The sequence below is a fragment of the Gobio gobio genome, assembly GCF_949357685.1.
Source record: "Gobio gobio genome assembly, chromosome: 15".
NCBI lineage: Eukaryota > Metazoa > Chordata > Actinopteri > Cypriniformes > Gobionidae > Gobio > Gobio gobio.
Window position 1 is genome coordinate 25,530,960 of NC_137108.1, and position 13,639 is coordinate 25,544,598.

The 13,639-nt window shown below is 38.1% G+C and overlaps 1 protein-coding gene across 4 annotated transcripts; it reads left to right on the plus strand.

Moving 5' to 3' along the window:
- Window positions 1-114: 114 nt before the first annotated feature.
- Window positions 115-13,417, plus strand: znf687a (zinc finger protein 687a). 4 transcript variants are annotated; one of them, XM_079837746.1, is made up of 11 exons: window positions 115-205; window positions 1,173-3,249; window positions 5,790-5,859; window positions 5,992-6,076; window positions 7,057-7,241; window positions 7,330-7,521; window positions 8,909-9,071; window positions 9,150-9,371; window positions 11,243-11,355; window positions 11,648-11,750; window positions 12,694-13,417. In XM_079837746.1, exons 2-11 carry the CDS (start codon window positions 1,188-1,190, stop codon window positions 13,270-13,272), a joined length of 3,774 nt encoding a protein of 1,257 aa, XP_079693872.1. In that variant the 5' UTR covers window positions 115-205; window positions 1,173-1,187; the 3' UTR covers window positions 13,273-13,417. The 4 variants fall into 4 exon arrangements, with proteins under 4 accessions (XP_079693872.1, XP_079693873.1, XP_079693875.1 ...); XM_079837747.1 differs by having other exon boundaries at window positions 123-437; XM_079837749.1 differs by lacking the exon at window positions 115-205 and adding an exon at window positions 302-437 and having other exon boundaries at window positions 11,648-11,745; window positions 12,694-13,346.
- Window positions 13,418-13,639: the final 222 nt, after the last annotated feature.

Below are 13,639 nucleotides of genomic sequence, written 5' to 3' on the forward strand. Positions count from 1 at the left end.
AACACACACACACACACACACACACACACACACACACACACACACACACACACACACACACACACACACACATTAATGCTATATATTTCCTGCATAAATCAGCTTTGACTTCCTCTTCCGGAGTGAATGGGTTGTCGAACTCAGCAAGTGGCCCGTGTGTGGTTGGTTATCATGGGCATATACTCCATGCTGTCACACGCAACAGGTAACGTACGTGTTAAAATACTGCGTCATAGTTTTACGACAACGGCCGTTATTGAAGTGAAGTGAAGTAACGTTAGCTGAGCACTAGCAAACAACGCATAAGAAATCAACTGCCCTCTTTTCTGCAGTTCAGTATCGACATTTGCATGTGTACACTGGAAAGACTCGTATTTCTTCAGAGGTGACGCAAATGCTGTGCGCCGTCCTGGGTCACTCCGAGAATATTTCGCCAGGTAAACAAAAGTTTTACGCTTCAACACATATAGCAAGACATGTATCGCTATAATTATATAATAAGTATATATACGAATATACAATAATTATGATCATCATCATCTCTTAAATGTCAAGTTTGTTGTATTATCAACGTTAGACGTTGCAGACTGCGAATTGAGCTACTGTAGCTGTTGGGCTAGACACTTTAGCAAGACTACTATGTGACAGATAACTTTCATTATGGCGACATGCGGATTGACAGGTTTTTGTAATTGCTGAACTACATTCTCTGTAAAAAAAAAAAATAGGTGGCCGAACTGTTGTGCAAAAGGCACCTAATACTTTTGGTCTAGCTAGCCTATGAAAGGATTCCTGTAAAATGCATAGTTGTAGATTAAAAACGAGTGCACTGCCTGATTCTCCGAACATTCAGAAATTGAATAACAGCTGAGCAAAGCTACTGCAATAAATGTAAATGTATTATTCAAAATAACGTGTATAATAGGAACTAACGTAATACATTTGATAGCCTACTTCCTGTAACTAACCCACCTCTATTTAAAGTATTGTAACTGATCACATTATTATACATTACATCTCATATAGATAGGTATATAATAGCACAAATTTTTCTTGTCATTTTGTGCATATATATAATTTTCCACATATTGATGCATTTGAACACATGTAACAGTTTTCTAGATTATAAACAAGTGTTCAAATCTATGCTAATGGGATGCCATGTAATGCAGGTATTTGTCATCTACATGGGAATGGGGGACATGAAGACACCAGATTTCGATGACCTGCTGGCAGCGTTTGACATTCCAGACATTGATGCCAAAGAAGCAATTCAGTCGGACACCGATGGTAATCATAATCAACGCAATAGTGATGTTGGAAAGGAGAGAAGTGGAAGTCCATGCCTTAGACCTCCAGATAGCCCTGAGTCTGTTCCTTTAGCTCCTCACAATGACCCCTCCATGGTCAGTGTGATTGTAAAAAATAGTGTACTTTCTGATGACACAACTGAAGAGAATGCAACTGCAGACTTTCCTGGTGCTGATGGATCACATGAGTCTCCCCAGAAAGGTCCCAGAGAAGATGACCTGGTGGCTTCAGATCCGTTCATCTATAATGGACTCAAATCTATCTCAGAAGGGGCTACAGAACCCTCTCCCTCACCAGCTCTAACCCAGATGCATACCAATGGGCCACTTTGGTCTCACTCTTCCTCTAGAGTAACTAATGATGACAACCAGGATAGCACTTCTTCTAAACACCCTGCTAGCACTTTCTCCCCGCCTCAGTCTTTACCCCTGACTGATCCTCCCATCTTATCTTCACATTTAATTAGTTCAAACTTTCCCCCCAGAGTTGATTGTGAGGAAGCACAACCCTTAAATGGCACTTTGAGGGCAGGAGTCCGCCGACGTTTATCTGAAGATGAAGAATCTGAACCAGACCTCGGTAGTCCTGCACTCGTCATACAGGAGAGCCCAGATTCCCAGCTGTGCTCGGCTCCCAAGGTACCACGAATACAGCGGTCCCCTTCAAGTGTGTTTCAGCTGCCCTCTCCCTCGTCCCCTTCTTTACCAGTCAGTAACACTCAAATCGAGGAGCCCTCTGTCCAGCATCCAACACTTCTGCAAAGCAGCGTCAACCCAACATCAATGACCTCCAAAAATGATTTTCCGGCTGAAGAAAAAGACCTTGAGCACATAATTGAGGAGCGAGATTCTCCTGAGAGCCCTGAGCCAGAAATCCCTCAACCTTATACATCTTTGCCCTCAAATCAGCTCGGAGCCAATGAGCCAGAACAGAAGGAGAGAAGCGATGAAGCCCCTCAAGATCAAGTTATTGACATGAGCGTAAGTGTGCAGGAGAAGAGTGGTCTTCACACAACAAAAGATGATGATGGAGCTGAGGAGACTGAAGGGAAATCTACAGAGCCTAGTTTGGTAGATTCGGCCTCAGTCAGCAACTCCAGCAAGACCTCCGCCAAGCCTCTCAAAGTGAGAATCAAGACGGTCAAAACGACTGCCGGAAACATCACACGTACTGTATCTAAAGTGGCTCCCAAAGGAGGGGCCTCCAAGGGTCCTGTTGGTTCCAAAGTTCAAACAGGGGCCCGTAAGTCAGTCCACAGGATTCAGAGATCTGGCCCTGCTCTTCAAGGACCACCTCAGGTGACAATGTTGCCCGTATCGACCCTTCAGGATGCCAGCACAGCTATGTTATTTGCAGCCAGCAAGGCACAGAATCAAATGGCCACCACTCTCTCTGCCACTGCAGTCAACATCACCAGAACGTCAACCCTGCCATCCATCTCCTCTTCATCCATGCCTGGGGCTAACATTCGCTCCCTGGGGCAGAAAGGAATGAACGGGAACCCTGGAACTGCCAAACCAGCCTCCATTGTGAACAGCCCGGGAGCTGTGATCTCACGCAGCCAGTCTAGCCTCGTGGAGGCCTTCAACAAAATCCTCAACAGTAAGAATCCACTGCCAAGTTATCAGCCGGACCTCTCCACCATGCCTCCGCCTGAATGGGGTCTTCGATTGCCCTCGACGGGATATCGTTGCCTTGAGTGCGGGGATGCGTTTGCCCTGGAGCGCAGCCTGGCGAGGCACTATGATCGGCGCTCTATGAGGATTGAGGTGACCTGTAACCACTGCTCCAAACGTCTGGCCTTCTTCAATAAGTGCAGCCTGCTGCTCCACGCACGAGAGCACAAAGAGAAGGGGCTGGTTATGCAGTGTTCACACCTCGTCATGAGTCCTGTCAGTGTGGAGCAGATGATTGGCCTGCAGGATACCGTGCCTATAGGTTTGTGCCTCTATCAGTGTATTTATAGATGCAGTAGGAAAAGAAAACTAACTTATGTGACCTTTACTCTAAAACTGGCAAAAATGATGAAATCACCACACTTGTATCACAGATATGATTTTTAAAAAAAGGTTCTGTACAGTAGCTTAACATTCTGGCTTCATGACACATACCTCAAACAAATTCACTTGTATGTTTTTTTTTTTTAAATTTTATTAATGGCATGTCTTTTTATAGATATTTTTCTAAATTATTTTGAGGCATGGACTTATTGTTCTCCACCAGGCTTCCAACTTTCTCAAATAGTGGTTGACCGATCAGCTCATGGACAAAGGATTTTTTTTCTCTCCATACATTTTCAATTGGATTGAGATCTGGACTGTTTGCTGGTCATGTCATTGGCCAATGCAGATTCGTGATTCATCACTGAATATCACTGTCATCCAATCATCCACTTGCTTCTCGGATTACTTATCTTTAGCCCGTTGTAACTTTTTGTTTTCTTTTGTTTAGGTGTTAGTGCTAGTTTTTGTTCGGCTTTATGTAAATCACATTTCATTCAGACAGTTTCTTACAGTTCTGTCACAAACATTGACTTCTGTTTCCGCCCATTTGTTGTGCCTTTTCTATTTTCAAGGCATATTGCTTTGAGTTTTCAATCTTGACACTTTGACATCTTCCTTGGTCTGCCTGTATGTTTTCCTTTTATAACCTTCCAATTTAATTTATACTTGCACCAAATTTTAGACATGGCTGACTGGGAACTTCTTTGGCCACACTCTGTTTTGAAATTCCTTGTTGAAGGAGTTATATAATCATTTCCATTGTTTCAACTGACAACTCTGTTGGTGGGGCCATGTTTCTGTGCAATTAGCCACATTTAACAGCTTTTTAAGGAGTGTAATCTCTCTCTTTTAACCACTGACTACTTAGTATTTTTAGTCTTGTGCCGGTATTTGTTTTTGAAATAGAAATTGAATAATAGACAGAGCAATTCCAATAGGGTCCTCACACCATCGGTGCTCGTGTCCTAAAGATGATTCCATATATTTTACCTCTACTTGATATGGAAAATTTTTTGTGAATTTGTTTGAGGTATGTTTCATGAAGCCAGAATTTTAAGCTATTGAACAAAACCTTTTTTGTCATATGTGATTTGTTTATTTGCTATAAAAAGTAAAAATCTGGGTGAATTATTGCTAAGCTGTTGTAATAAGATTTCGAAGATTACAAAAACCAACAAGACTTATGTAAATACTTTTTTAGGTTTACATTGTTAAAAACAAAATTGGATTGGGCATTTTCATAACTAGGGGGTCTGTGGGATATATGAGAGAATTTGTTTTTACAAAATGGATTTTTAAGTGTAAAATTAAGATATAAATTAAACATATTTAATGCAACAACAAAAATCCACTGTCACTTTTAGCTTGCTAATAATGGTAATACGGTTGGTAAAGCTGCACTGGAACATTACTTCAGGTTTAAACATTTAAAAAGAAGCTAAAATACACTAAAGCCAATTATTTCATTTTGGAAACCGTATTGCTCTTAATGTTTTTATACATAAACTTTACCGTTGGGGTCATACAGATTTTTTAAAATCAAAATGAACAGTAAAGGCATTTATAATGTTACAATACATTTCTTTGATTTCATCACTAAAAGTTTCACTGTTTCCACAAAAATATTAAGCAGTTTCCAACAATGACAATAATAAGAAATGTAAAGAAATATTTATTGAGCAGCAAAATCAGCATGTCATACATGAAGTGTCATGTGACACTGAAGACTAGAGTGATGATGCTGAAAATTCACCTTTACATTTACAGGAATACATTTTAACATTAAAGTAGAAAACAGTTATTTGTAATTGCATTAATATTTCACAATATTACTGTTTTTACTGTATTTTTGATCAAAATAAATGTAGCCATGGTGAGCAGAAGAGACTTCTTTTTTTAAAACATTTAAAATTGTACAGACTCCAAACTCTTATATATATTTAGTGTATATATTTTCTTTTATATTTTAGGAAACAAATTCTATGCAAAACGATCATATTTCAGGGTCCTTGGCATTATACATTTTGAAAACCTGAATGATGTTTCTTAATTTGAGTTTACCATGTTATTTATGTCTGAACAAAACATCCAGAAGTAAAAATAGACATTCAACTTATAGTCATGTGATAAGTATCAGTAGCCAGTGTGCGCGCACACAGTGAGCAGCGAAGAAATCTATCGGGCATTGTCTCATTCCACAGGGAATCTATGCGCTGCAAAACAAAGGACTTAAGCATTTAAGTGGAGTAATTCCGCTGGGGCTTGTTCTCTCTGCACCACTTTTCAAAGAACAGTCTCTGGACTCGGTCCATTACTGGCATATACTTTAGGGAGATGAACTGTAAAGGACATTAGGTTAACAGTGCTGTAGATAATTGACCACAATAATCTAGAATAATATGTTAACCCATGTCCATTTCAGAATGATTTAGCTGATGTGTAGTATGTGCTTACAGTACTCTGTCTCTGTTACAGGTGTGCTCTCTCCTGCTCTGCCTGCCCTTAAAGAAAGTGGTGGGCAACTGTCACAACCTTCTGATAACAGGTAACCACACACTGTCAGATCATGTTTATTTAGTTTTTATGCTTGAATTAATTAAGAAATAAAAGAAAAAGGAGTAATTCAAATCACATGAATGGAGATTAAGATGCTGTTTGGTATTTTCAATGTTGCCAGCTGTCCAGAGTGTTGGAGTCCATTCAAAGGGAAGGCAGAAATAGCAGCACACTTTCAAGAGGTGGATCCTGGAGTCAATGACATGGTCAGTGAGTGCATATGTGTGTATCAATACACATTTTTTTTCTGCTGGTCCAGTCAGGCCAGAAGTTCAGAATTGCATTTCCCCTGTTATAGGGTGGGTTAGTTCACCCAAACCTTCTGTCATTTAATTACTCACCCTCATGTCGTTCCAAACCTGCAATACCTTTGTTCATCTTCGCAACACAAATGAAGATATTTTTGATGAAATCAGAGAGCTTTCTGACCCTCCGTAGACTGCAGTGTTATTACCGCTTTCAAGCCCCAGAAAATGTAGTAAAGACATTGTTAAAATAGTCCATGTGACTACAGTGGTTCAACCTTAATGTAATGAAGAGACTGTATTGGTCGGCCAATGATGAGCCAGTGTTCTGACATAGAACCTAGAAGCACAGCACTGTGTTTACAACATGAACAGTGTAGGAGACCAACACAAAAGAGAAGAAATTGTTGAATAAAGTCGTTATTTTTGTTTTGTTTTTTTGCGCACAAAAAGTATTCTCGTCACTTCATAACATTTAAGGTTGAACCACTGGTGTAACATTGACTATTTTAACAATATCTTTACTACCTTTCTGGGCCTTGAAAGTGGTAATAGCGTTGCAGTCAATGGGGGGGTCAGAAAGCTTTTGGATTTCATCAAAAATATCTCAATTTGTGTTCCAAAGATGAACAAATGTCTTACAGGTTTGGAACAAAATAAGGGTGAGTAATTAATGACAGAATTTTCATTTTTGGTTGAACTAACCCTTTAACCCTTTCACAAAAAATTATACATTTTATTTTTGATAACATATACCTTGCATACTTCAGAAAAATATTATTTATTAAAAGTGCTGTAATCTATGAAATATAAATATAATATCTGAAATAGTATAATTATGTAATACATAATTATATTATGATTAAATAGTAAATGCTTTTAATATGAATAACAATTAATAATATTATTTACGAAATTATTACATTTTGATTTCTCTCTAGTGTTGTATGCAGTGTTCTCCTCCAATGCCACTGTGGAACTCATGCAGTGCTGCAGCTCACCGCCGGTTACATCAGCAGCTCCCTCCACTGGTTTGCCCTGAATGTGGGGTCATCTGTCAGCTTCAAGACCTCAACACCCACCTGAATCAAACCTGCTTGCACTACTCACGTCGCCTTGGTTATAGGTATCCACACATACTAGTACTATATACTAGTAAATCCCTTGTTTTTATCCATTGTTATTATGAAGGCGCTGTTTCCCCTTTTCTGCAGATGTGCCTGTTGTCATTTGGTGTTTGGAGGAGTGAATAGTCTAAACGCTGTGAAGACTCACATGCAGACGGCTCACTGTGAGGTCTTCCATAAATGCCCCTCCTGTCCCATGGCTTTCAAATCATCCTCTGGTGCTGAATCCCACTGTACCTCCCAGCATCCTGAACTCCCTGAGACGGCTAGACAGTCCAAGTAAGTGTAAACAGTGTGTGTGTGTGTGTGTGTGTGTGTGTGTGTGTGTGTGTACGCCAGTTTTGGGATAACTACTTTGAAACTGCAGCTTGCCAAGCCCCAAGCTACTAGCTATTTAAAGTAGTTATTAACTACACTACTAATTAAATTATAGTTATTTAAGGGGATACTATATGACTGCTAAATACATAAATAAATGTAATGCAAATGCTTAAGAGTCTATGATTGGATCAATAGCAGTGATTATTATGTTTCTTGCATGTTATATGTTTGGCAATAGTTCTTCTAACCAAAAATCAATGCACCTCTTGATGGAAATAACATCACAACATTTATTTCCTTCAAAAGGTGGATACATTTTTGGTCAAGATCTTGTATTGACAAGCAAGTGTCAAGCACTCTGTAAAGCCAGGGACACACCAAGCTGACATACCACGTCAGGTCGTTTGAGTAGTCGGACAGCGTTGTTATTTTTTTGGCCGATTTAACATGACGTTGGGCCATTTGTGTGAGCGAGAACTCTGTATGTTCAGCTTAGCGAACGAGTCAGTGCACGAGAATAAGGCAAAAAGTGATGAAAGCGAGTAAGTAAATCAAAACTGATGAGACAGAAGGCAGTTATAATTACTTACCTGAGCAAAACAAATATTTTCATAATAACATGAGTGGAGTGGAATAAAGAACGTGATCAGCATCATTGATATTCGAAGTGGTAAGCAAGCGCTGCTTTGTTTATGGTTTGTATACCTGCAGTCTTAGTTTAGCTTTACCTTTTTGAATGATGAATATAGATGAATATATCTGCTTAAATAGACAGTTTATTGTGTGCAGGGGTGGGGAACGTTGATCCTGGAGGGCCACTCTCTTCCAGAGTTTAGCTCCAACCCTGAAAAAACCACTCACCTGCCTGTAACTTTAGTAATCATGAAGACCTTAATTAGCTTCAGGTGTGTTTGATTAGGGTTGGAGCTAACCTCTGCAAGGATCAACATGTTCAGGTGCTGTGAACCCCCCCATTGTCATCCTGGAAAATGGCCATGATGTGTGTCTTCCTACAAGGTTTACAAGGTTGTTTAAGAAATGAAACGCTACACACTCCCATCAATTAGGGTTAGAAGAACTGTTGCCAAACACACAGTATAACATGCTAGAAACCTAATAATCACTGCAATAACGATATAATCATAGATTCTTAAGCATTTTCCTTTTAAAATAATTTTAGCTACTTTTTTTGTCCAGGCAGTGTATATCCAAGTGAATCGGCTTCTGCTGAAACATGCATCCTTAATAATAAACACTGCAACATTCTGTAAAAAAATTATTTCATGGTGACTAAATGTTTGCACAACTTTTTTGAGGTGCTAATAACCATTATTTTTTGTGACAGGGAAATCTATAAATGCGTGATGTGTCGGACTGTTTTTACCCAGAAGGCATTGCTCAATGTCCATTTTGACACTCACTTAACTAAGCAGAAGATGCACGTCTTTAAATGCCCAGAGTGTAACAAGCTCTTCACACAGAGAGGTTCTCTTCTTGAGCATGTTAAGGTTGGTTTTGTTCAGAGACAAAAATGAGCTCCATTTATCGTTACACATTATAAATGTTTGACCATAATGTGTTTCTAGGACTCTCACAGGGACATTTATGACACATCAGCACAGAACTTGGTAAAGATGGATAGCTCTGATGGGGAGGAGTGGGGACGGGAGGAAGACAGAGGAAGAGTGGCAAGAGAGGATGGGAACTCTGATGCCCCACATGTCCAGAGCTGGAGCTGCTCACAGTGCCAGACGCGCTACAAAGAGAAGGAGAGCTACATTACCCATATGTCCGAGCAGCATGGCAAGGTCAGGATGCCTTCAAGCAGGATGCAACAATAAGGATGTATAGAAAGAAGTTCAGATTACTTAGTCAAACCAAAATGTATTCAGACACCAGATATTTTTTTACTAGTGGGTGCAGGACACTATAGTACATTTATGTAAATGAGGATAGCAAAAAAAAGTAAACTGTGAAATGTTATACCCAAATATTCTTCATAGAGTGGACTACCAGTAAAATTGATAAAAATATGGGACCAAAATTATTCAGTCACTTTTACCTGACCATGTTTTGCTTAAGTGTTTTTTCTTTAATTGCTAATGCTAACTTTTACACCACAGACTGAACAAAATTAAGCATAGCTTGGTCATTGGTTGACCTAAATTGGTATTATCTAATCGTGTACTTAAATTTAACAGCTGACAGCTGATTGGTTTATTGTAATCCATTACATACATACAACATGAATTTGAGTTCTTGTTAGGGATGGGTATCGATTCAGATGTTTCGATTCGCAAGCTCTCAAATCGATTCTCGATTCAACTCAATGAATACAGATTTAATACAAAACCTCTATTTAGTATAGTATTTGTGGACTAACTTTTATTTGAGGAAATCTGTTTATAATAGAAGCTATTATGTTTGAATTATTGGTCCTGCGCTGCCTATTGACTCGCTTGATTTGAATATGTCTATAATGTACGTGCTTAAGTGAACACTCAAGTTTAATACAATGATCATAATGCAAGGCAAGCATTTGCATGCGGTTGTGTGCTCAGCTGTGGGGGTGTTGCAACGTCTGGGTGATGTCTCATCAAATGGTTCCGCAGATATGTGGTATTACTACAGCATCACCTCAGCATTACAAACGTCGACAACGCATCGGATGCCACTATTTAAGCATTGAATGAATGAATGACAGGCATGACTCCCGCTCCTTTGTAACATCACGCAAGGCAAATAAGAGGGTGACATCTAGTTGAGAAGACTAGTAATTAGATTTATGTTAATCTTATTTTAGATGATTGTGGAAATAAATATGGGAAAAAATCCATTTGTGGCCTTTGAGAATCGATTTTGAATCGACCACATTTAAAAAAAAAAAAAAAGATTAATCGGAAAAAAATGTTTTTGTTGCCCAGCCCTAGTTCTTGTCATATTTTATTACCATTTTGTAAACTATAGCGAATAAACCGTGATAATGTGAGAAATGTTGAAGGTGTCTGAATAAACTTTGGTTTGACTGTACATTTGTCAAAAATGTAAAAAAAAAAAAAAAAAATTGTCCATATTTTATACACTACCATTCAAAGGTTTGGATCTGTAAAAATGTTTTGAAAATAAATAAATACTTTTATTCAGTAAAGATGCATTAAATAGTTTGTGACAAAGACATTTATAATGTTACAAAAAATCTACTTTAAGTAAATGCTGTTCTTTTGAACTTTCTATTAATCAAATCCTGAAAAAAATAATCACTGTATACACAATTATTAAGCAGCATGTTTTTTTTTTGCTGATAATAAAAAAAAAAATCTTTATCATCAAATCAGCATATTATTTCTCAACACTGAAGATTGGAGTAATGATGCTGACAATTCAGCTTTGACATAAATTATGTTTTAAAATAGAAAATTATATATATATATTTTTTGATGAATAATGCAAAATTTATTAGGGTAACATTTAAGGAAGCTGAATTTACAATGGTACATCCAATAAACTTTTTTTATTCAAGCCATAAAAACACGTTTATGATTTATAGTGTTTTTTTTTTCTTAAATTTAAAGGTTTTCTGATTTATCCTGAGCCAATTGTGTAATCTTACTGTAATGACTGTATTAATGGTGTATAAAAACACATTGACTGTTTGTGCTGTTGACATTTTCGTTTGAAGGAACTGAAGAAGTTTCCATGCACTCTTTGTGAAGGCTCCTTCTCATCGTCCTCAAGTTTAAGACGCCACATTCGTGTCAAACACAAAGGCATCAAAAGAGCTTTTTATTGCCAGTAAGTATAAGACATATTTACAGTAGCCCCATGAAGTATTTAAACACTTAAAATGTGTGAATATCAATGAATTGCATGTGAAACAAAATATCAAATGCCATTTGCAAACAAATCATCCTAGACCTTTTCTTACAACTACCATCATTTTTTTAAGTGTGGCTTAGTTGTCCCAGTGTTTCTCTATTATTTATTTTATTATTATATTTTATCTAGGCATAAATAAGCAGTAAGTTTAACACTCATTTCTTTGAGATCCTTTAGAAGTTATTTACTGTTTTCTCTTGTTGTGAAGACATTGTACAGGTGGGAAGAGGAGTTTCAGCAGTAAGCTTATTCTTGAGAAACATATTGAAGCTCAGCATGGAGGAAACAGTCGAGCAGCCAAACAAAGTAAGGTAAGAGCTCAAATACACTGTCAGGTGGACATATGTCCAAGGACATGACCACCTGAAAGTGATTTTGTTTGCTGAGGGTCACTGTAACATTTTTGTCTTTAGTTCTCTCGTTCCTACTGTCAGATGCCGTAATGTTATTGGTGAATTGTGCAACTGACCGTAGCCTTTGAAAATCTGATCACAAATGAGATATTTGATAGTCTCCTCATTGTGGTGTTCATTTGCATAAAGTTGTACAATTGGACACACAATCCCTGTACACACTGTATCAACACTAAAGGCTCATTCACACCAAGGATGATAACTATAAAGATATGGTATTAAAAATAATTTAAATTCAAAAGATTAGGAAAGTCCACACCACAACTATATTGGGTAACACTTTACAATAAGGTTGTATTAGTTAACATTATTTAATGCATTAGTTAACATGAAGTAACCATGAACAACAACTCTGTTCAGCATTAGTTAATCTTTGTAAACGCTTGTTCATAAAAATCCAGTTGTTCATGTTCGTTCACAGTGCATTTACTAATGTTAGTAAGATTTTAATAATGCATTAGTAAATGTTGAAATTAACATTAAGAAAGATAAATAAATGGTTTATAAGTGCAGTTCATTGTTAGTCAGTGTTAACTAATGTAGTTAACTAATGAAACTTATTGTAAAGTGTTACCCTATATGGATAATGGTAGAGAAACTATTTAGTTGGAATCACTTTCAGAATGACAGCCAATCAGAATCTACTCGAGAACTTGAGCATTTATAGCGGTAGCATTTGTATGAGCTTGAGCATTTATAGTAGTATACTCATAATGGACGATAATATTGTTATCATTATAGTTACCTTTGATGTAAATGAGCTGTAGGGCTCATTGAAAGTGAATGACTTCCTTAGGTTTGTCACTTCAAGTCACTTTCAGTCTGCTTTTCTTACTCTTAGGCAGTCCCTCAAATCACAGATGCAGCTGACAGCTCATCGGAGCATGATGGTGCTACTTTGGGCGGGACCTCAGTTGAAGCAGAAAGCCAATTGGTTGAGAGCAGGCTGACCAGGCATGCCAAAAGAGCTATAGAGGAGCAGGAAGCCACAGGATTTCGCTGCATGCCGTGTGGTTTTGCCACAGAGGACAGGGAGGAATTTCTCCAGCATATTGTCTGTCACCGTGACGGGGGCAGCACCTTTCAGTGTCAGCAGTGTGGGGCGTGTTTCGCATCCGCCTCCTCCCTCAGCAGACATCTCTTCATCAGCCATCGCGTGCGTGATTCCCCCTCAGATCGCACGGAGGCGTCTCCTGTCACTGGTTTACCTTCTGGACATGTGACCTCTGACTCTGCAGTTGCAGCAGGGTCCCCGGGGTCACCATCGAGTGTAGGGGGGACACAGGTAGAGGATGGGGAAGGTAAGCACACATGTAAGGTGTGTGGGCGTTACTTTAGCAAACCTGCTGATCTTAATACACACTTCAGAACCCACGGCATGGCCTTCATCACCGCATACAAAACAGATAAGCCAGCATAGAGACAGTAAAAAATTAACATGAGTGTGAAACTCATGAAACATGGCAAGGACATGTCCGTGTCACATGCCACCCCAAAATCAAAAACAAAAAAATAAGAAATTATATTTTACTTGAAGAAAATGAAGCCTAATTTTAAGATTTTTTTTCCCATGATATTTTATTTTGTGACATTTTATTTTTAATTAAGCACGCCAATTCTAATTACTGTAATAAAAAAGTAAAAAATACATATATATACTAAATGTATATATTTTTTTACATTTATTTATATAATTTACAGCCTTTTATTTATGCTGATTTAATCACAGCATCACAATATTTTACAGTAATGAAAATTAAAAAAAAAAAAAACCTCAAAAGTAAAAT

Excerpts from the sequence above, each read along its gene's own strand:
- znf687a (XM_079837746.1), top strand. The coding sequence starts at position 1,188 with ATGGGAATGGGGGACATGAAGACACCAGATTTCGATGACCTGCTGGCA. Across the intron at positions 7,522-8,908 it reads GAGACGGCTAGACAGTCCAA|GGAAATCTATAAATGCGTGA; the intron begins GTAAGTGTAAAC and ends TTTTTGTGACAG. Across the intron at positions 11,751-12,693 it reads GAGCAGCCAAACAAAGTAAG|GCAGTCCCTCAAATCACAGA; the intron begins GTAAGAGCTCAA and ends TCTTACTCTTAG.